This window comes from Diabrotica virgifera, chromosome 1 (genome assembly GCF_917563875.1).
Source record: "Diabrotica virgifera virgifera chromosome 1, PGI_DIABVI_V3a".
In the NCBI taxonomy this organism is placed as follows: domain Eukaryota; kingdom Metazoa; phylum Arthropoda; class Insecta; order Coleoptera; family Chrysomelidae; genus Diabrotica; species Diabrotica virgifera.
The window spans coordinates 20243293-20265760 of record NC_065443.1 but is presented as its reverse complement, the minus strand read 5'-3'; the positions used below and the strand labels follow the sequence as shown (position 1 = coordinate 20265760).

Below are 22468 nucleotides of genomic sequence, written 5' to 3'. Positions count from 1 at the left end.
GGCTGATGTGAGTTTGCACTTTCCGTTTGCTTCTGTATTTATAAAATAAAATTTGAATTATGGTTTTGTTTGGAATAATTACTTGAGAATAATAATTATGATTGGGAATCAAAATAATACCTAACCGAATCCTAATCACCGTAAAAACCTAATAACCGGTTTTTACTTTAAAAAGAAAAAACCGGTTATATCCGGGACAAAAAACAACCGGTAAAACCGGTTATTGCGAAGTAAAAAAACCGGTTTTAGGTTAAAACCGGTAGGTTTTTCCCATCCCTACCTGAGAATATAGTTTATTGGAAAGTTTTATTAAATTTTGGTTTTGTTTCCATGAGTAGAAATTAAAATAAAATTACCAGAGAGAAAATAAAGAACATACATAAAGAACAGTATATATTATACTCTTCGACACTTTTGATCTCACTTCCATCAAGTCGATTGTGATATCTTGATTTGTCATCACTTTTATTTTATTCAAGTAAATTAAATTAAATAAAAAAAACCAAAGTAGGTACCTAATAGTTTTCTTTTTCTGTATACAAATTGTTTAATAATCTTATGTATGCAATATTATAATGCATCCACCTACTCTTTTTCGATATCTACCTACATTACAAAAAATACATTTACTTATTCTCTTTGTAATCAACTAAGTATAAGGTATCTATATTTTATTTACATTTAATACGAATGCTTATTTCGATATTATTCATATATCCATATCGTAACTGTGAACATTGTTCATACATATTCATAAATTCCTAACAAACAGAAGTTTCGACCCAACCTCCATTTATGATGTCAACATAGTAAATGCTTCGAATTTCTCCACTCACCGATTGCGAACAATAAAGCATTACGCAGTTGCCACTTTTAACAGTAAACTAAGAAATACAAATAATACAATTTTAGAACCGACAACTTGTCACTATATGTTCACTAGTAAATGTATTCATTTCAAATATTAATTCTTTTTCTTCATTCTTTATATAAGCAATTTTACTGTTTCTTCTACCACTACCACAAGTTGTCCCTTGCTGTTTAACGACTTTTGTGTCCACTGTCCACTTGTCCGCCATTCTATATAGGTACTAGTGTGATTGTTCCATTCGATCCCTCTATTTAGGGTTCACTTCTTGATACCCTGTATATAGTAGGCAATTAACAATTTTTAATGGGAAATAAACCACAATTTTACTAAAAATATGATTTTATTAATGTTTTTTATACTTACGATGTCGAAATGGCCGCATATGAAATGCCTCCCGAAATAGGATTTCTTACCTGTCGCTAAAATGGTCACATACGAATTGCCTCCCAAGGTTTAAATAAATTACATGGTTCTAATCTTTATGTGAAGGTGAGACGTTGCCGCATCTTCGTCCCTTTGTAAATTTTTGTCAAAATTGGTATTTTGTTATTTAATTTATTTTATTTTCAACCTTTATGTATTAAACATTATTGACACTAGGCGGTATTTATAAATTTTAACTAACTTATACATATATAACTAGTTTTATAACCAGTATAATATATATTTTATTATAACCATTATTTTTTATAATTAATAATTTAACAAAAAATACAAAAACATATTAAGTATTTTATAGATTTATTAAAAATAACATAACAAAAAAACTTATTTGGAAAATAATACAAAATGTGTATAGAAATATAAAATTACAAAATATTTTTCCTAAATTTATATGATACTACTTTGTCAAATTCTAATCTATTTATTTTACATTCTCTTAATTCTAAAAATTTTTTCATTTAGAAAATTTATTTTTGCTGTACCTTCCGCAACAATTTTTTTTTGGTGTCGAAACAGAATTCATTTTAATGTAGGTATTTATTTGAAATTGTAAAATTACACCAATAAAATTATTAATGTTAGGATGAGGGCAGTAGAAAGAAGAATTATACTTGGAATGAAAACTTTCGCATGGGTTTGTGGTTCTTTGTAAGGATGAAGAGTGCTCAGCCCAAAGATGTGGAGGAAATGTCGAATTTTCAGATATGTAATTATCAACAAGATAATCTCAAAACTGTGTGACTCTTCCATCGACTGGTTTAATTTCTGCCAAAGCTATATAAAAAAAATCGCTACCATCTTTAGGATGTAAGAATGAAAGACCAAAAATATAAATAAGAAAATGCGTAATTTCGGTTGAGTCAACACCTTCTTTCTGGTATTCTGGAGCTAATCCCAGTGCTTGAACCTTTCTATACCATGCCTGACCCAAATGAAAACGACATCCATGAAGATCTACTTCAGGAAATCCCATACGAATACCATTATGAATGGAAATTTCAAAGTCTGAAGTTATTACTTTAGGGGATACAGGACAATTAATTTTAAAACATTCTTCTATGATATATTTAAAAGCGAGATAATATGAAGATGACTTTTTATCTTGAAGTAAACAAAAGACAAGAGGAATATAATGTCCATTTTTCAAGCCATGTATACTAAACAATTGAGTGAAAAAACGAGGACAGTATTCAAAAGTTCCGTCAACATATCAATTGGAAACAGTCGAAAGAAAACGAAGATTTGAAAAACATGTTAGTATAACAATATGATTATCTTTGTCATTTTTAATTATAAAATTTTCATTTCTATTTGTAATAATAGAAGATGAATCGAGAGCTTTATGAAATTCAGATATATTTTTGGGAAGTTTAATTAAAGAATTTGTGGTTCTAGCATAATATAAAATTTGTCTCACCCTATTGATATCATTGATAGTAAATGTCTCTATATTTGTCTTCTTAAGTTCTTTAGAGATGAGCTTCATTGGTTTTTCGCTGAAATCTTCCACGGCTGCTCTTTTTATTGAATTGCTTACGGCTTTTCTATTGTAAACTTCGGCAGACAACTTCTGGTGGTTATGATCTAATATTGATTCAATTATCGTATTTTCACATCCCTTTGTTTTCACAAAAATGCTTTGCAGGTTTTTTTAGTACATGTCCACCGTTTTACTGTATCTTTGGCCAACATTTAAAAAGATTAAGGTAAAAGTACCTATTCATGGAATCGTTAAGAAGAGATTAGAATCGCAATTGGAATTACCCAGAAAATACCCAGAGAATATAAACAAACAAAAAGATTAAGGTAAAAGTTCCTAATTATGAAATTATAAAATGTAATTATAAATATGGAAGAGATTAGAATCGGAATTATCCAGAAAAGCTGGATATTAGATTGTCGGGTAACAACTTTCTTTTCTAAAAAGAAATGTGTATGTCGTACTGTGAAATATTTATGTGAAACAAATTTACACTGCAATAAGAATTAGAAAAATCAAAATAAATAGATACTACCTATTTAAATTATAATTTGGCAACATTCTGTCATTATACAGAGATTAAATAGACAAAATATCAGCCTAAATGATTAACGAAACGGAGGCATTTCGATCGTACCTGGGAGGCATTTCATGTATGAAAATATTTACCTGAAAAAGTGGAAGGCATTTCGATAACGCCGGTCGAAATAGTATCACGAGGTTTTTTCCTGGTTTTCCCTCGTGATTTACTATGGAGTCTCTAGCGCGAGAATTTAACTGAAACCGTTGCATTTGGTTGTCTTTTTAAAGACAGATCACATGCTATGATTTTTTTGTGGCGGATATTCTTGAGTTAGGGTGGATTTCATGTAATGGAATGAACTATATTTCAGTAAAGTCATCCCAGGAACGCAACTCATCCCAGGAACCCAGGCAATATCATTTTAAAGTCTTCTATTTTAAAATGTATAATATATGTCTGAATTGCCGATATAAATTAGTCAGATTTACTAAATTATTAGAAGAATTTTTTTACTAAGCAACAACATTTTTGTTTAATTTATTAATATTTTTTGTATTTTGACAATGGCATCCGATTTGGACGTCGAAACGTTAATAAAATCATTTGTTTAGTAAAATTGTGGCCTATTTTCCATTAAAAATAGTTAATTACAAAAATGCCACAAGAAAATAGCGGCAGAGCAACATTATGAAACCCTGTAGGTACATTACATTTTGTTCTACATTAAATTATGTTTTCTGAAATTCTTCTGAGTATATTCTCATATCTGCTGATTCCAGCACTCTATATTTTGACTGGTGTTTTAGCTGTGCCGGGTGTTGTTTCTGACACCTACGTCATTATTGGTCCTATACTAGCTTTACCTACTTATATATTCTTGATTTAAAATCACATCTTACTAAGGCATCCTGTTAATCTATTTGCTCTTTGTACCTACTTGATTTCTTTAGTGTTTTCATAGATGGTCAGTTTAATCTCTAAGTAATTTATTTTCATTTTTTATTCGATGCTAATTCCATCGACATCCAGTGTACATCTGGTTCGTTACTAATGACTGTTGTTTTGGTTTTCTGCGTTGAAATCGTCTTGTTAAATTCTTTTGCTCGTATGCTCTTCATGCGGTCTATCAACTAATCTTTGTAAGACTATCGTTATTTTGGTCTATCAATATTGCAGAGAATTTTTATTTCGTTATTCCCTCTTCTGGATACTCTTCCTTTTCATAGTTTTCAAGTCCTGAAGATAATAGAAAACGAACGATGCCAGTGGCGAGAGATAAAAAAGATGGTTTTGAATGATGTTTTATTGGACTTCATCAGAACAAAAGAAGTGGAGTAGACAAAGACGATTTTGGAACGAGAGACTCGAACGTGTAAATTTTAATGTTAAAGTAGAAGAAAGTACAGCATATGAATTTGTTGGACATAGATTAGAAACAAAAATTGACGGGTATTACCAATGCATTGATCTAACTCCCCAAGAGCAGATTACAAAAAAACATATAGTCTTCTCGCAATAAAATTAATCACATATGTAGGTATTTCTCACCCTGTCTTTTGAAATAATTTATTTACCTAGACCTCCTACGCTTTCTTTATCAAAAACCAATTGAAATTTATTCCAATTTATTATTATTAAGAAGCCATTACTGATAACTTAAATATAAACTTATTTCTAAAGACATAAAGTGATTCAAATACTGCTCTACATACAGAAAGCGTGCTGAGAAGCCACCTCATCACCCAACAGTAAACCTAAGAAAAAGTTCTATTAGTAGGGGAGGAAAGTATGCTAAATTTGCAGTAACTCGAGCGTTATGGGGACCTTTTGGGTTGTTAAGAGTAGGTCCTAAAACCAAAAAAAGTTAAGTAAAATTTTTCATTTTAGTGGGGACTTTCCATTTTTTAATTTAATTTTCCATTTCGAACAATCGTTTTTTCCGATGCCATCTATCCATAATTCGAAAAACGTTTCGAATAAAAATTACTTGTTTTTACGTGAGAAATTACAAATCTGCAATAAAAAATGGGGCTCCTATTTAAGATTATAAAGTAACCCCCACCCTACCCCCGTGAGATGTCGTGTTTGGTGCCATTTGATAGATTTTTCAAAAATATTGAATACGTGTATTTGTCAGTTTTTCGATCTGACGTTCATTTCGAGAAATATCGCGGGGTGTGTATTTAAAATCAACCCCCCAACATTCTCCGTGGGGGTCGTATTTGGTATCATTCGATAGATTTTTAAAAAATATTAAGAACGTTGATATTTTTTAGTTTTCCGATCTGTCGTTCATTTCGCGTAATATTCGCTTTTTTCTTGTGAAACTTTGTGACTCGCCCATTTCCTTACGCCCGCCCCGCTCAAATCGTCAAGATTTTTTAAATATACCTACACTGTTTTGCATGTACTTTACTTACCTTATCTTAATCTGACGATTTCGAGTTTTTCCAAGGATAGATTTTTTTTAACGAACTCCCCTGTATTAAGACCCAATAGCCAATATACAGTAGAGGTACATTTACAGGGTACAAGGTTTCTCCCCATTTGATAATCTGACGCGCTCGAGTAACTGCAAAAATCCCCGCTTGTGCTCCTTTACCATATCGTCAGGCCATTATTCAAATGACAAACAATTCAAAAAAGGCATAGCAAAACAATCAAACATCAACCAATAAAGCCACATTTAACAAAACAGCAAAAGACCTAAAAACACATCAACGGAAAAATACCTGAGAGAGTTATCACCACTAAAAAACACAGTACACCCTTTGAAACGCTACCAGAAGATTGTTACGACCACAACAATGTGTACCACCTATCAAACTGAGTAACGGACACTATTTATTGACTCTAACCCACCCAAAATTAAGAGCAAACAGTAGCGATCAACAGGTAGCAAAAACGCGTTCCAAGATTGCGGCTGTAATTTTGAATATTTTTTCGAGATATTTGGCACACGTATTCGTAATATAATAAAGAATGGCGGTACAGAGCCCAATTTGAAAAATATATTAATATGTGAAAATTACTCTGTAATTAAATACAATATTTAATTAAACTACTAAAATTTTTTATTTCATTAGTAGGTCCAAAATGAAACAGAATCTAGAAAGTGTATTTTTTTGTTCTTCTTAATGGCGGTACAGGCTCGTTTTTTAATATTGTACTTAATTACAGAGTAATTTACACATATTAATATATTTTTCAAATTGGGCTCTGTACCGCCATTCTTTATTATATTACGAATACGTGTGCCAAATATCTCGAAAAAATATTCAAAATTACAGCCGCAATCTTTATTACTTTTTCCACGAGTCAACAAAGTATCTACTTTTTGTGTTTACTTAATTTTTTACCGCTACAACAATGGCTGCATATCATCATCAACTAGCCTGTATTTGTCCACTGCTGAACGTAGGCCTCCCGTAAAAATTTCCACCTATTTCTATCTTGAGCTTCTTGCATCCAATTTGTGGTGATGCGCTTGATATCATCCGTCCATCTAGTCGGTGGTCGTCCTCTGCTTCGATATGCCTCCTGCCTTGGTCGCCATTCCAGAATCTTTTTGGTCCATCTGTCATCCGTCAGTCTGGCAACATGTCCTGCCCAAGCCCATGTAGCCATGGCTATTCTTTCAACTGCCTCCGTGACTCCTGTTCTTCTTCTTATTTCTAGGTTTGGTACTTTATCTCTGATGGTAATACCTAACATTGATCTTTCCATAGCGCGTTGTGTAACTCTTATTTTATTTATTGTTCTTTTTGTCAGAGTTAGTGTTTCTGCACCATATGTAAGAACCGGCAAAACACACTGGTCAAAAACCTTTCTTTTTAAACAAACTGGAATATTAGACTTGAAAATGTTATTTAATCTACCGAAGGCAGCCCATGTGAGACCTATCCTTCTTTGTATTTCAGTTGTCTGGTTATCTCGGCCTAAGCGAATCTCATGCCCTAGATATTTGTAAGCTATTACTTGGTCGATGCTATGACTCTCAATCTGAATTTTATCGCTGACTGCAAGGTTGGTCATCAATTTTGTCTTTGAGGTGTTAATTTTAAGACCAATTGCTTTTGACACTTTATAGAGCGTGTGCAGCATTTTTGTAGCTTTATCAACTCTATCAGATATTAAAACGATGTCATCGGCAAATCTTAGGTGGTTCAGTCCTCCCCGTTTATATTGATTCCCATATTATCCTCTCCTTCCATTTGCTTGAACATATATTCAAGAACAGCTGTAAACATTTTCGGGGAGATAGTATCACCCTGTCTAATTCCACGTTCTATTCTAAATTTCTTGGTATCTTCATGAAGTCGAACACAAGCTGTACCAGTTTCGTAGATACTTTTAATCAAGGCGATATATCGGTAGTCAATGCGGCAGTCCGCCAATGCTCGAAGCATTTTATGATGATCTGTAGTATCGAACGCCTTTTCATAATCCACGAATATAAGAAAGATAGGCTTGTTATACTCTGTGCACTTTTCTATTAGCGTTTTTATAACTTGTAGATGATCGTTTGTTCCGTATCTGGAGCGGAACCCAGCCTGTTCACAAGGTTGGTAACTATCCAGTTTGTTCACAAGCCGTTTTGTTATTATCTTCATGAATAGTTTGTATGTATGGGAGAGCAAACTAATAGGTCTGTAGTTCTTCAGATCTGAAATGTCACCTTTTTTATGCATTATGGTTATTATTGCATTATGCCACTGAGAGGGGGTTACGCCTCTTGTCAAACAAACATTGAACATCTTTTTCAACACATTTATTAACGTTTCTCCTCCTTCTTTGATGTGTTCAATGACTATCCCATCTTCTCCAGGTGATTTATTGTTTTTCATCTCCGAGAGAGCTGATTTTATTTCCTCTGTTGTGATATAGGTGCTGCATATAGGTTAACGAAATTATTAGTAATTTGGATACACATGCAATAGCTGTACATATACCTATATAATGCTTACCTAATATTACCAAGAAATCAATATGGATTCGTAGGTGTGTACTCTAACATATTGTACGTAAACGTACTGCATTTCATGTTTAATAAAAAAGCTGAATATTGTTTTTTTTTTCAAGATTTATCGACGAATAATGTAAATAAGCAAAATGATTTATACACCCATATTAAAGTATTACGTTCCCGGATTAACAGCGGCTTTTGGCAACGCCGCTTTAATAATCAGCGCTAACAGACAGTACGGTTAACGGTGACGAACGCGCGTGCGTTCATGCCACCTAAACAAGTGAAGTTCGCGGTCGTCTATGTAAACGGCGGAGTTGCTAAGCAACACGTTACCTAAATCTTGTTCTGCAATAATGATTGGTGGCATAGAGGCAATGGCTGCCGCGCAGTGTACTCCGCTTTACGCACCCCATCAACAGACTCTTTACCGAGCGGTAGACGAGAAAGATAGACTTCCTTTTATATAAATCAAATATAAGCGAGAGAGACATGAAATAAGTAATTGGTGAATTAGTTGCGGATGTGTCGGAGTTAATGGAGACAAGCTGTTGACGCTTGATAAATTTTATAAGTACCTATAGATTTTGTGTAAATATGTTGATAATATGCAAAAAATTTGTTCTTTGATATAAAATGTCAAATAATGAGTGCACAATCTATATGAAACATCTATGCAATATGAAGATACTTTAGGATTCTGAGAATTCTGCGTAAAGACAAATTATAAAACGTAGGCTTATTATGTAAAATTATGGACTAGGTAGATCATTTTTGGACATAATGTAGGTAGAAGACATAATGTAGGTAGATAAGTGACTGTGTGATAATGCAGCCTGTGGAGTCAACGGAGACAGTAGCAGTAATGGTCACCAAAATAACAAAGGAGCAAGTGGCTCAAGCGCTTCAAAAAATAAAGAAAGGAAAAGCGGTAGAGCCAGATGATATTACTGGGGAAGTATGGAAAGCATTGGGAGAGACAGAAACAAGGTGACTAGCAGGTTTATTTAATAGAATTATTGAAGTTGGACAAATGCCAGACGAATGGAGAAGCAGTATACTAGTACCTGTCTACAAAAACAAGGGAGATATACAGCAGTGTACAAACTACAGGGCTATAAAACTGCTTGGCCACACCATGAAAATAGGTATGGGAGAGAGTAATTGATAGACGGATACGTGAAGAGACCGACATATCCGAGAATCAATTTGGCTTTATGCTGGGCAGATCAACAGATGCAATTTTCATTATAAGGCAGTTGATGGAAAAATACAGGAGTAAAGAAACAAACGCTCATATGGTATTCATTGATCTTGAGAAAGCATATGATAGAGTTCCTCGAGAGATTCTGTGGTGGGCACTCAATAAGAAAGGAGTCCCTGGTGTATATGTAAAGATTGTGAGGGATATGTATGAGGGAGTAACGACTAGTGTTAGGACAGGTGTGGGAGAGACTGATAAATTTCATGTGAAAGTAGGATTGCACCAAGGCTAGGTGCTTAGTCCATATTTATTCTCATTAGTTTTGGACCAGATAACAGCGAAATTACAGGGTAACATTCGATGGTGCTTAATGTATGCTGATGATGCCGTGTTAGTAGGAAATAGTGAAAGAGACTTAGAACAAAAACTGGAACAGTGGACACGAGCTCTGGAGGAAAAAGGTTTAAAACTTAGTAGGACAAAGACAGAGTATTTATAATGTTCATTTAAAGATGGAGTTACTACAAATAAAATGGTATCTTTGGATGGTGAACTGATTGTAAAAAGCAATATGTAGTTTTAAGTACCTGGGATCAGTATTACAAAGTAATGGAGAAATAGATGGAGATGCATGCAGTAGAATTAGGGCTGGATGGATGAAGTGGAAGGAAGCGAGTGGTGTGTTGTGTGACAGAAAAGTTCCAATGAAGCTGAAAGGAAAATTCTATAAAACAGCCATAAGACCGGCTATGAAGTACGGAACTGAATGTTGGGCAGTGAAAAAGAAAGAGGAACAACGAATGCATGTGGCGGAGATGAGAATGCTTAGATGGATGAGTGGAGTGACAAGAAAGGATAAAATTAAAAATAAGTATATTAGGGAAAGTCTAGGTGTGGCACCAATTGATGCCAAAATGAGAGAGCATAGGTTTAGATGGTTTAGTCATGTTCAACGTCGAGACGTTAATCATCCAATACGAAGAGTAGCTGAAGTGCAGATTCCTGGAAGGAGGAGGAGAGGAAGACCAAAGAAGACGTGGGGGGAGACGATAAGGTAGGACATGTTGGTAAAGGGGATTAATATTGATATGACCCAGGATAGAATTATGCGGAGAAATGCAATTAGGGAAGCCGACCCCACATAGGGATAAGGCAAAGAGAATGATAATGTAAGTGACAATAAGAGATCATGGTAAAAAAATTAGAAAACAACAAACCCACCAAAAAACAGTTATTATACCTAAGTGTTTTTGTGAAAAACATACAGTTGAGTCCCTGAATCTCTACCCGTGCGTCATGGTTTAAAGCATACGAAACAAGTTGATGATAAGTCGGAAATTGAAATTTACTAAACGCAACAGCAGGTGACAGTAAGTGACTTGCTTAACGGTGTCTAGTCGGGCAAACTTTGATGCACGGGAACACTGGAACAGGGGAAGTTTTAATTGTGCAAATGCAAATTGTGTCATGCAAAAATCAGACATATTACTAACCAACATGATTCGTGTCATTTGACATGTTCTTCGTGTTCCACTTATTAAAATGCCCACTTGGTGATAAACACCAGTCTGATTTTTGCATGAGAGTTTAATGAAATGGTAACAAATCAATTGGAAATTCTGTCCGACAAAATACATGGAACGTTCTCGTAATCTTTCCCACAAGATACATGGAACGTTTTCGTAGTCTGACGTTCCAAATTTTTAACCTGTTCCACGATTAAAACTTCCCCTGTTCCAGTGTTCCCACGCATCAAAATTTGTCCGACTTGACACCGTTAAACTATTAACAAGTTTTCCACTTGCTATTAATCAACTTTTTTTGGTACGCGGGATCCAGGTCTAAATTAACACAGTAAATAGATTTTAGAAAGTATTAATGTGTAAGACTAAAATAATAATTCTTCTGATTTATGCCTTGTATTCACTTTGTAAAGACTTTTTGCCGGCACTGTAATATAATACCTAATACCTACGTACAGGTTATACACCGCATCCTTCGGTAAGCTGCAACAGAAACACAACGGTAGATCACATACTATAGGGGAGATATGCCTGAGACGGCATCCTTTTTTAAAATGTTTCGTAATCGATAATCAGAAAGAGTTAGACAAATAAAAATCAAAGTCAGTGCTAGGAACATTTACGTAATTATGTTTTAACAAGGTAAGGTACATGGTACATATTATAGTTTTTTTCTGAAAAAATAAATTTTAAAGTATTACATGTGCCATCTCACCTACATAAATGTGGGTAAGATGGCATACCCTTGAAATAATGGCACTAATCTCGAAATAAGCCATAAATAATTTTTTTTGCAGTCTTGGGTACTGGGTACACCGGCACATTCGGAATATTACCACTTGCCACAAATTTGGCATCTTAGTCAAGTTTCTCAAGAACGAGATAATGAAAAGAGGCCATTACAAAAAATGCAACCAGCATCTTCCTCTCGTCACTTGTCTCAACATCGACGGAATCGATTTTGTCGGTTAGAATTCCTCTTAAAACGACCCATAACTGTAACGATATAACAAAATTAATGTAGGTAGTTTAAAAACACACTACACGAGTAGGAAGACCACCTACTCGTTGGACTGACGGTCTCAAGAAAATGTCTAGAAATTGGATGCAAAGTGCTCAAAATAGAGCACAATGGACAAAAATGAGGGAGGCTTATGTCCAGCAGTGGACGCAAAGGGCTGGATGATGATGATGAAAAACACATAAGGGTGAGATGGCATACCTATGCCATCTTATCCTCTTACTTACTATGCCATCTCAGGCAACATTGCAGACCGTTTTTTTAACCTAATTTTTCTTAAGCACATTTTTAAGATATAAATCGATACAGGCGTGATAGGCATAAGGTAAAAGAACATCACAAACTTTAAAAACTTAACTTAGGTGTAAAGAACATAAATCAAAGAACATTTTGCAAAGAACATAATCTATGTATAATGAATACCTTTTTCAAATTACCTAAAAGGAGATTATATACGTGGAAATCTCCAGCAGATACCCCCAATAATATCGTAAGAAACCAAATTGACTACATAACCATCAGTGAGCGTTACAGAAATGCAGTAAAGTCTGTAAAAACCTATCCTGGCGCCGATGTGCCATCTGATCACAATCTATTGTTAGCCGAAATAAAATTAAAACTTAAACGGATAAAACAACAACGATCCTCTAACAAACTGGATACCGATTTTATTAGAAACAACAGTCAGGGGATTTCAAACAAATTAGAGAGCAATTTTGAGAATAGCGAACAACAAGAATCCATCGAGGATCATTGGAACCAAATCAAAACGATTATAAGCAACTCAACTCCAAACTTCAAAGAGAAAAATCAAAAGAAGCAACAGTGGATGAACGAAGAGATTTTGAATTTGATGGAAAAAAGACGCAAATTTAAGAATAAAACGGAAAAAACATACATTTGGTAAAACATACGGAAATGATTGCTATTCTTCAGAAAGTGGGTATTGATGATAAAGACCTACGCATTATCAAAAATCTTTACTGGCATCAACGTGCAAACATCAGGATTGGCTGGGACACGTCTGAAGAACTTCAGATACGAAGAGGAGTAAGGCAGGGCTGCATTTTGTCCCCACTAATATTTAACATCTATTCTGAGTTTGTTTTCAATAAAGCAGTGGATAATGCTCAATGTGGTATCAAAATGAATGGCGTCAATATTAATAATTTGAGATATGCGGATGACACGGTGTTAACTGCGAGCAATTATGAAGAACTTCAACATCTGATTAATAGGATTACCACAACGTGTGATGAATATGGACTCAAGCTAAACACCGCAAAGACCAAGGTGATGGTTGTCAGTAAGACGCCAATACAACCGGAAGTAGTAACAGCTTATGGTGAACAATTAGAGAGAACTAACAGTATCACCTACCTTGGTTGTAATCTAAATGAGAACTGGGACATGAGCAAAGAAATTAGAATACGTATAGAGAAGGCCAGAGCTGCATTCTTTAAGATAAAGAAACTTTTATGTGGAAACAACATTACTTTGAATCTTAAAATTAGATTAGTGAGATGTTATGTGTTCTCTACTCTTTTGTACGGTGTCGAAGGTTGGACTTTACCAGATACTCTTCTCAAGAAATTGGAAGCCTTTGAAATTTTGGTATACCGAAGAATCCTACGAATAAGTTGGGTGGATAGAGTTCGTAACGAAGTTGTTTTGCACCGGATGGGAAAAGTCACAGAAGTCGTCAGAACAGTTAAAAATCGAAAACTTGAATATTTTGGCCATGTTATGCGACACCCAGAGAGATATAATATACTCCATTTAATAATACAAGGCAAGGTAGACGGAAGAAGAGGTCCAGGTCGAAGAAGAACGTCATGGCTTAAAAACCTGAGAGAATGGTATAACAGATCCTCTGCATCCCTTTTCCGAGCTGCCGTTAACAAAGTTGCTATAGCCAATTTGATAGCCAACGTTCGATAATCGAGCACGGCACATGAAGAAGAAGAAGAGGTGTAAAGACTCGCGAATTATAATGTGATACACAAAAAGCCAATAAATATTTTGTCCTAAGTATTTATTAAACATTCCAAAGGCTACTGCTGTCAAAATAAAACTAACATGCATAAGGTCAGCAATGATGACAAATTCTAACTTGAGGAACTGAAAACTGTCACACTAGGCACCAAATTTGAAATAGTTTACGAAAAACGCGTGATATGCCATCTCAGCCAGTATGCCGTCTCAGGCATATCTCCCCTAGCGACATCTATTTTTGTTTGCCTCTCATTTAAAACAGGTTGTTGTTGTTTGCGCCCACTTTTATCAATTATTAATTCTAAATTAAGAAGTTGTATCAAATAATTAGGTAGTTCTTTTATCATCAAACTAAAACTTGACGTTTTATGTGATTTATGAATCTATTTTGTAGTTATCTGCTGGCTAATTATTTGTGTGGTCCTTATATTTGAGTCGTTATACCCACTTATTAATTTATTTAAACTTAACCTAATTAGTTGTAGTTATAATATACACTGCCTCTCAAAATTACCCGGACACTCAAAGTTTAATTTCAAGTAAAATTAAATAATATTAGAAAAAGTTAAATTCCAATAGAAGTTCCAAAATATTGATTAATTTTACAACAAATACAAGTTTACAAAATTTGGTTATTGCACAGTATGTACCTACGTAACATACCTACTTTTCAAATTTCAAAATTGTTGTCAGTATTTTGTTCTGGACGGATCGAATACTAACAGGTAACAAACCATACTGGAGATAGCATAGGCTAATGAAAGACAAGAACTTATCCAGAAATACAAAACTGAAAAAATACAGAGTTGCAATCAGACCAGTAGTTACGTACGCAGCTGAGACAATGTGCCTCACAGAACAAGATGAAGAAAAAATGAGAATATTCGAAAGGAAAATCCGCAGACAGATTATAAGCCCGATAATAATGGACAAGGGTGAAATGAGAAAAAGAATGAACTATGAACTAAGAGACATAATGAAGGGAGAAGATATATAGTTAGATGTATTAAAGCGCAAAGACTGAGGTGGCTGGGACACATGGAGAGAAGGAAAAACGACCTACTGATTAAGAAGATCACCAGGTTAAAACCAGAAACTGAAAGACCAAGGGGAAGAACCAGAGTGAGATGGGAGGACCAGGTCATGAGAGATATCAAAATTCTGAAAGTGAGAAACTGGAGGGAACTACGCACATATCGACATGACTGGAAGAAAATTGTAACGAAAGCCAAGTCATACAACAAACTTTTACAACATACAAGTGGAATGCGGAGTGATTTGCCGCAATAAGCGAATCAGAGTGCTCTAAGTAAGAGCGGCAAGCATTCCATCCGGAATAATTAAAAGCCTTGATGATGATGATTTTGTTCTGGATTTTTTGTATTATTGTTATATTGCTTGATCTAGCACACCCCTATAGTGTAGGCATCCATAATTCCATGCAGGTTTCAATATTTGTTTGTAAACTATGAATCGACAGAATGAAATTCTGCAAACTAGTCAATACATTTTTTGATATCTTATATTTAGTTTTTTTCTTTTATCCAGACTTGAACTTTCCAATGTAAAAGATATACTTTCCAATGTACTAAAGTAGTTTGGCATCTAAAGATGTACTTACCTAAATACTTAGCAGTAATCTGCATGTATACCTGGATACTGTTGAATAACTGGTATATATTGTTATAACTGGTTATATTCTTTTTGTGGAAAAGTTAACATGACCAAATTTAGCTTCATTTAGCTTCAAAGACCCTGTATATACCTATCACAAGCTTATTTGCTCGCAAAATATCCAGTAGATTAAATTTTTGTACTAATCTAAATCTGCTTTGTTTCAGATCGTTCTCAATTCCATGCACCGGTATCAGCCCCGAATTCATTTAGTTAAATGGAGGGAACATTCTGGGCCCATAAACGATCTAGAAGCCGAACAGTACAGAACATTTATATTTCCCGAAACTGTGTTCACGGCCGTAACGGCGTATCAAAACCAGCTTATCACAAAATTAAAAATTGATTCTAATCCCTTCGCGAAAGGATTTAGGGACTCTTCGAGACTGACGGATTTTGACAGGTAAGTTGATCTCAGAATTTTTGAATGGTTTTTATTAAACGAATCAGATGAATAACAGTAATTAAAGTAAATTGTTAAAAAATATTGTTAAATTTTGTATAGGTATTTAGCAGATGTGCAAAGTTGCTCTTGCTGCGTTCGTGAAGAGTGCATTTAGTCCATTCAATGCTTACACCGATATACACCAAAATTTGTCTATAGTTTGGCTAAAGTTAACCCGGTGTCGTAGCGTGAGAATTGAAAGTTTTAAGGGGAACAGAGCAAACTGCAAAATTTTGACGCATGTCAAAATTTTTAATGTGTTTTAAATGTATTTTTTTTCGAATCCTTAGAAAACTAATAAGTATTAGGCCGAAAGTCCCTTAGAATAAATAAAAAGTTTCTTTTTAATGAAATATTTACAACTAAAAATCACACTAAATTTTCTCTTTTATTTTCACCCCGTAACTTATTCAAATAAACCTTATAGAAGTTTTCAGGGATTTCGGCCCTCGGTAATAATGTAATCTTTCATTCTACGTTTAAATTTTTCAAAAATATTTATTAGCTTTCTCAGGATTCGAAGAAAATGGTTACATTTAAAACACATTGAAAATTTTGACATGCGTCAAAATTTTGCGTTTTGCTCCGTTCCCCTTAACGTGACATATGAACAAATCATGCACTTTTTTTTGGAAAAATCATGGAACTTTTTTTGTAGTAGATAGGTACTTGAAAAATCTTTATTCTCATTTTTTTTATGAAAGTCTCTAGCACCAATCCCAAGGAAGTTATGATGAAAATAAGGTTGGTCCGTATTTTTTTCAGCGACAAAATGCGTAAAAATCACCCCCTAATTACCAACCTAATTAAAAACAATGGTTACCCCTTTACAACTCACTTTATTAATGTACTTGTAGTATGCTGCAGACGTTTGGATGGTTAACAATGCTTAGTTTTGAAAATAATTTAAAAAATGTGAATTGGGAAGAGGATTTTTTGTATTTTTACAATAAATTCCCTTTTTTCAAATAAATGGAAAATTATTAGAGATAGGTAGGAAATTACACAAAATTTTTTTAAAGTACAAAACTGTGGGGTTTTCTTTTCTATATGTAGTTTTGGATTTATTTCAAAATTTTATGTAAAAATTCAAATCTTCCCCTCCTTTCAAATTAAGATTTTTTCCAAATTAACCATTAATTGTAAAGGGCTAAATATTAATTTGGGTGGTTAATAGGGGTGATTTTCGTGTTTTTCGTCGCTGAAAAACATACGGACCCACCTTATTTTTGTCATGACTCTCCTAGGATTGAACTTTTATAAAAAATAAAGAATTTTTCAAGTACTACAAAAAATGTATGAGATTTCTAACAAAAATGCATTGGTTTTTTCGTATGTCTCATTGAAACTTAGCAATTTTAGCGTTTGACTAATAAGAACCAAGATTCAACAAGCTATTTCTCCGTTTGTACTGGGGTTACAGACACTATAACCCCACCATTGTTTTTATTTTTGATAAACTATATTTTTTAAACGAATGGCTTTTTTTAAATATAAATTTTGAGTACCTAATCCTCACAAAAGCCGTTTGAGAAAAGCTTTTTTTATTGAATAATTGACGTTTTCACTTGCGGAAAAGTAGAACAGTATTAAATTTGATTTTCGGAGAAGAAAAATGTATAGGGCAAAAGTTGTACTTATAGAGAAAAAGGCGAAGTATAGAAAAACAATATACATAATAGTAGGATGATAAAAACAAAGACATGCCGAAACTGTCAGCCAGCTGAGATTTAATTGTTGTTCTGAATATCCATAAACATAGTACATTATGTTTAACAGGTGTTCTTTGTCGAATAATTTTTCCATATATTTCCTCTTATTTTGCAAGCATTCTTCCATTTTTATATTCTTGTTTGGTCTTGCACCCATTTTTCTCTTGGCCTTTTTTGCTGCGATCAAGATTATGTTATTAAGAGTATGATTTGTTTTAGGCTATGTCTGTGTTAGTTTATGTCTGAGCTACGTAAATATGTTTTAGGTATCCTTTTCAGGGATTTTAATAATTTTCTCCTGCTAAGATATTTCTTTTCTTTATTTTATTTTTATCAACTTATATCCTTTATGCTTTGTACATAATCTAATCTTTGCTGCATTTATCATCGATTTCAATCATTCATTTTCATACCTACAAGTTTTAGCACCAAGGTAACTGTAAACACTAAAAAAAATATTAGCAAGAAAGTCTGATATTTTTGTCTTTTATAGGCAACAACATACAAAAATAATCATTCCGAAAACATAACAACGTCATAAAAAATTTAATGGCCGCATTTCTTCCATTTCGTCACATTAATGTTTCATAAAGGCGCAATTTCTTAATTGTATCTGTTGTTGGTTTGCCAGAAGAAAAATAAATAGATAGAGCTATTAACTTTTTTCTTTATACAGTGCGATATTAACTGTCTATAAGCTTATATTAAAATTGAAGTGGTTAAATTTTCAACAAAAATTTTGTTTTATTTAGAATTGCAACATCAACGTAGCACATTCTAGGTAAGCACATTAGGAATTACCACATCAACAGTATACATCAGATGAGTTTCAATCGAAAAGGTATAAGACAAGGTGATCTACTTTTCCCGTTGTGATTCAATGTCGGTTTAGGATACTCAGTTAGGAAAGCACTACCAGAATTAATAAATGGCTTCTCTGGCAAGGGAGCGAAAGTACTGCTAGGCTTTTGCTGACGATGTCGACACAATTGCACAATCCACCAAAGATGCGAAAAAAGTTTTAGCATTTTTCAAAGCTGGGCCAGGAAAATTAGCCTTAAAACTCTGGTCTTAACGAAGTTAAAACCAGGTAGGTATAAGGTAGTTACAAAAAATCCAAGTCTAAGAATTAGGCTAAACATTTCGATAAATGAATACAATTTCGAAGTTATCCCAAATATACAAATACTTGGGAGCAGTGATAATAGCCGAAAACAGTTATTATATGAAAAAGATGTGGCAGCTAGGATCAGGAAGGAAATACAGCGTATTTCCTTCCGACGCTACTTAAATTAAAATTGCTCTCAAAAACAGCTAAAATAAAGGTACCTATATCAAATTACAATTCACGTATTAGTCTTGGAACGGAAGATCTTCCGGACAATCTTTGGGCCTTGTAGAGACGAGATAACAAGAGAGTGGAGGCAAAGACACAACAAGGAACTCCCAACTCAGGCCCGGCCCCAGGGGTGGGCGAACTGGGCGGCCGCCCAGGGCGGCAAATTTATGGGCGGCAAATTTTAGAGGACGGCCAATTTTTGAAATTAAAGAAATAAATTATGATTTTAATATTATAAAAAAACAAATTTATGAACAAAAGCGGCGAAACCAACGACAGTCACCTAGGACTATCATCAGCATCCACATCTGCTGCCGCCCCCTCTCAGTCCAACGACAGTTATCTAGGACAATCATCAGCATCTACGTCAGATACTGATGACACTACTACTGTCTACTGTCACAGGTAACAATGTTATTATTTATTATGATCCAGCAAAGTGGTCCAATAAAATTAATGATTTTGTTAGAACAACTTTGGTTACAAGAGGCCCCCGCCAAAATTATCCGTTGCAGAGGCTCAGATGTGCCCAAAAGATAATTCAGATTTCTAGATAGATGCCCGTAGATTTACAACCAACTACATACTACAGTTACAAAATCTGCAATGGTGAAACTCTTGAGAGAAAGTGGTTAATTTATTCTAAGACAAATACTTCTGTGTATTAGTTTTTCTGTAAAATATTTTCCAATGTCAAAATTAAATTTGGTGAAAATGGATATAATAATTGGAAACATATGTCTGACTTTGTCCAGCCACGCTAAGTCTCCAGCTCATCGACAGTCACAGCGACAGCGAAAAGTTATATAGAACGACTTATATGAATCATACAGTTCCTAGCACAGCATTGTCTTCCATTGAAAAGCGATTCTGATAAACTTTTTCATCACAACAATGGTAATTTTTTAAAGCTTGTTGAGCTCTTTGGAAAATTTGATTCTGTTTTACAAGAGCACATTATGAGAACAACGACTGGTAGTAACAATCAGCATCACTACTTGGGAAAAAGTTTTCAAAACGAAATTATTCAGCTCCTCTATGACCAAATCAAAAATAAAATTTTAAACTTTTTAAAATCAGCAAAGTATTATAGCATAATTTTAGATCGTACATCCTAATATTTCTGGAGTGGAACAGATGACTATTGTATGTTTTGTCGATTTAGGTTCCTGTTCTTCACAAAATGTACAAATTGCAGAACATTTTCTTGGATTTGTGCCTGTAGTGGCAACCACTGGCTTGGGACTTACATAAGCTATTTTGCAAAAACTTAATGAACTGGGAATACCTTTGGAAGATATGAGAGGACAAGGGTATGATAATGGGGCAAACATGATAGTGAAGAACTTGGGAGTTCTAAACAAAAGTTTGAAAATAAATCCTAGAATATTTTTTGTCCCATGTTCTAGCCTAGTCATTCACTTAATTTAGTCGTGAACGATGCTGCTAAAGCCTCACAGTTTGCAGTTTCTTTCTTTTCCTTAGTGACAAAAATTTACAACTTTTTCTCAGCATCTATTTATCGTTGGGCTGTACTGAAAAATCATATTTCTAGACTAAAATTGAAACCTTTCTCCGAAACTAGATGGGAAAGTAGAATTGATGCAATTACTCCCATCAGATACCAAATTGAAGAAATCTACAATGCTTTTGTAGAAATGACTATCAATAAAAACAACGATAAAATGGTTGCTCATGAGGCAAGCTGTTTGGCAAATCAAATTCGTGATTTTACTTTTCTTTGCTCTGTGGTAATATAACATGACGTTTTGCTTCACATCAGCGTAGCCAGCAAATCACTGCAGAGTATTGATATGGGAGTGTATCAATCAAGCTGTAAGTTTATTAGAAAAAACGAAAATCCATTTTAGGTCCCTCACAAGTGATTTAAAATTGCAGGGCTATTTGACAGACGCAAAAGAGACATCAAAGTTAGAAATCGAGAATCCGAAAGTCGGACGCACAGTCATAGCACGAAAGAGAAAAGTGAAAAATGACATTAAGTTTACTTCTATTTAAAAATTATAGACATAAGCGTTAATGCATTATAAGTGATAGATTTCAACAAATTAAGAGCCATGGTGAAATTTTTGAGTTTTTGGGTCTACCAAGGCAGTCGCCTATCTTGCCCAGGGCGGCAAATTCCCTAGGGCCGGGCCTGTCCCAGCTCTCTAAGGAGACGAAAACATAATACGTTACATAAAGGCAAATTGTACGAACATAAAGACAAGTCGCTGGATGGGCAGGACCTACACTGAGCGCGAATGATGATACAATATATACTAAGGATTTCCACAGTTTTCACTGTATTCCTTCACTCAACCGTTCTCTCTAGCTCTTTCTGTCTTGCTAGTCCTCTTCCTGTAGATTTCTTCTCTTCATGGCTTCGTCCACTTCATCTCTGAAGGATCCTCGGGGTCTGCTTCTCTTCCTTTTTCCTATCGGGCTCCACTCTGTTATTCGGTTTATCCAACGATTTTGGTCTGCTCTTCTGGCATGTCCGTACCAGGTTAATCTCTTCTGTTCGATGTAGTCTATTATGTCTAAGTTCACTCCCATTCTTTTCTTAATCTCTATGTTATTTATTCTATCTCTCCTTGTTACTCTGCAGCTTCTCCTTAAGGAATTCCATCTCTGTTGCTCTTATTTTGTTTTTGGTTTTCTTATTTATTGTCCAATTTTCACACCCATAAGTGAGGATACTTCTTGTCATGGTATTATAATATATTCTTATTTTTGTTTTTATGCTGATGTTCTTATCCCACAGTATCGGGTTCAATTTTCGTATGAAGTCTCTTGTTTGTCCTAGTCTATTTTTTATATCTTCCTCAGTTGTTCCATGATATTATAAAACCTAAATACTTGTACTTATCTGTTCTTCTGATTTATTTACCTTCGTCTATTTCCAGTTGTTTTATTTCCGTACTTATTCTCCGTTGTTAGGTATTCAGTTTTCTTTAGGTTTATTTCCATCCCATTCTTTGTATATTCCTTGCTCCAGTTTCCTCATCATAAAACTGAGGTCATCTTCGTCTTGTACGATCATTATTTGGTCGTCAGCAAAACTTGGGCGATGATGAAAGACTAATAAATTCAACCTTATGAACAACTCCCGATGGCAGAGAGTCAGTTGGTCGCCCAAGAAAAAGATGAAAGGGTGCAGTAAAGAGTGATCTACGATCTACGTAAGATGGGGATGCAACAGTAGGAGATTATTGCGCAAGACACCGGCAAGAGAGGGGGAAAATAGTAAACGTGGCCAAGACTCATT

At 34.4% G+C, this 22468-nt stretch overlaps 1 protein-coding gene across 1 annotated transcript in view; it reads left to right on the top strand.

Moving 5' to 3' along the window:
- The window catches only part of LOC114324608 (T-box transcription factor TBX20-like), a 247831-nt gene that overhangs the window by 201798 nt on the left and 23565 nt on the right, over positions 1-22468 (top strand). The window contains exon 4 of the mRNA XM_028272475.2: positions 15869-16104. Coding sequence (XP_028128276.2) covers positions 15869-16104 — 236 coding nt within the window. The remainder of the gene's footprint in view (positions 1-15868; positions 16105-22468) is intronic.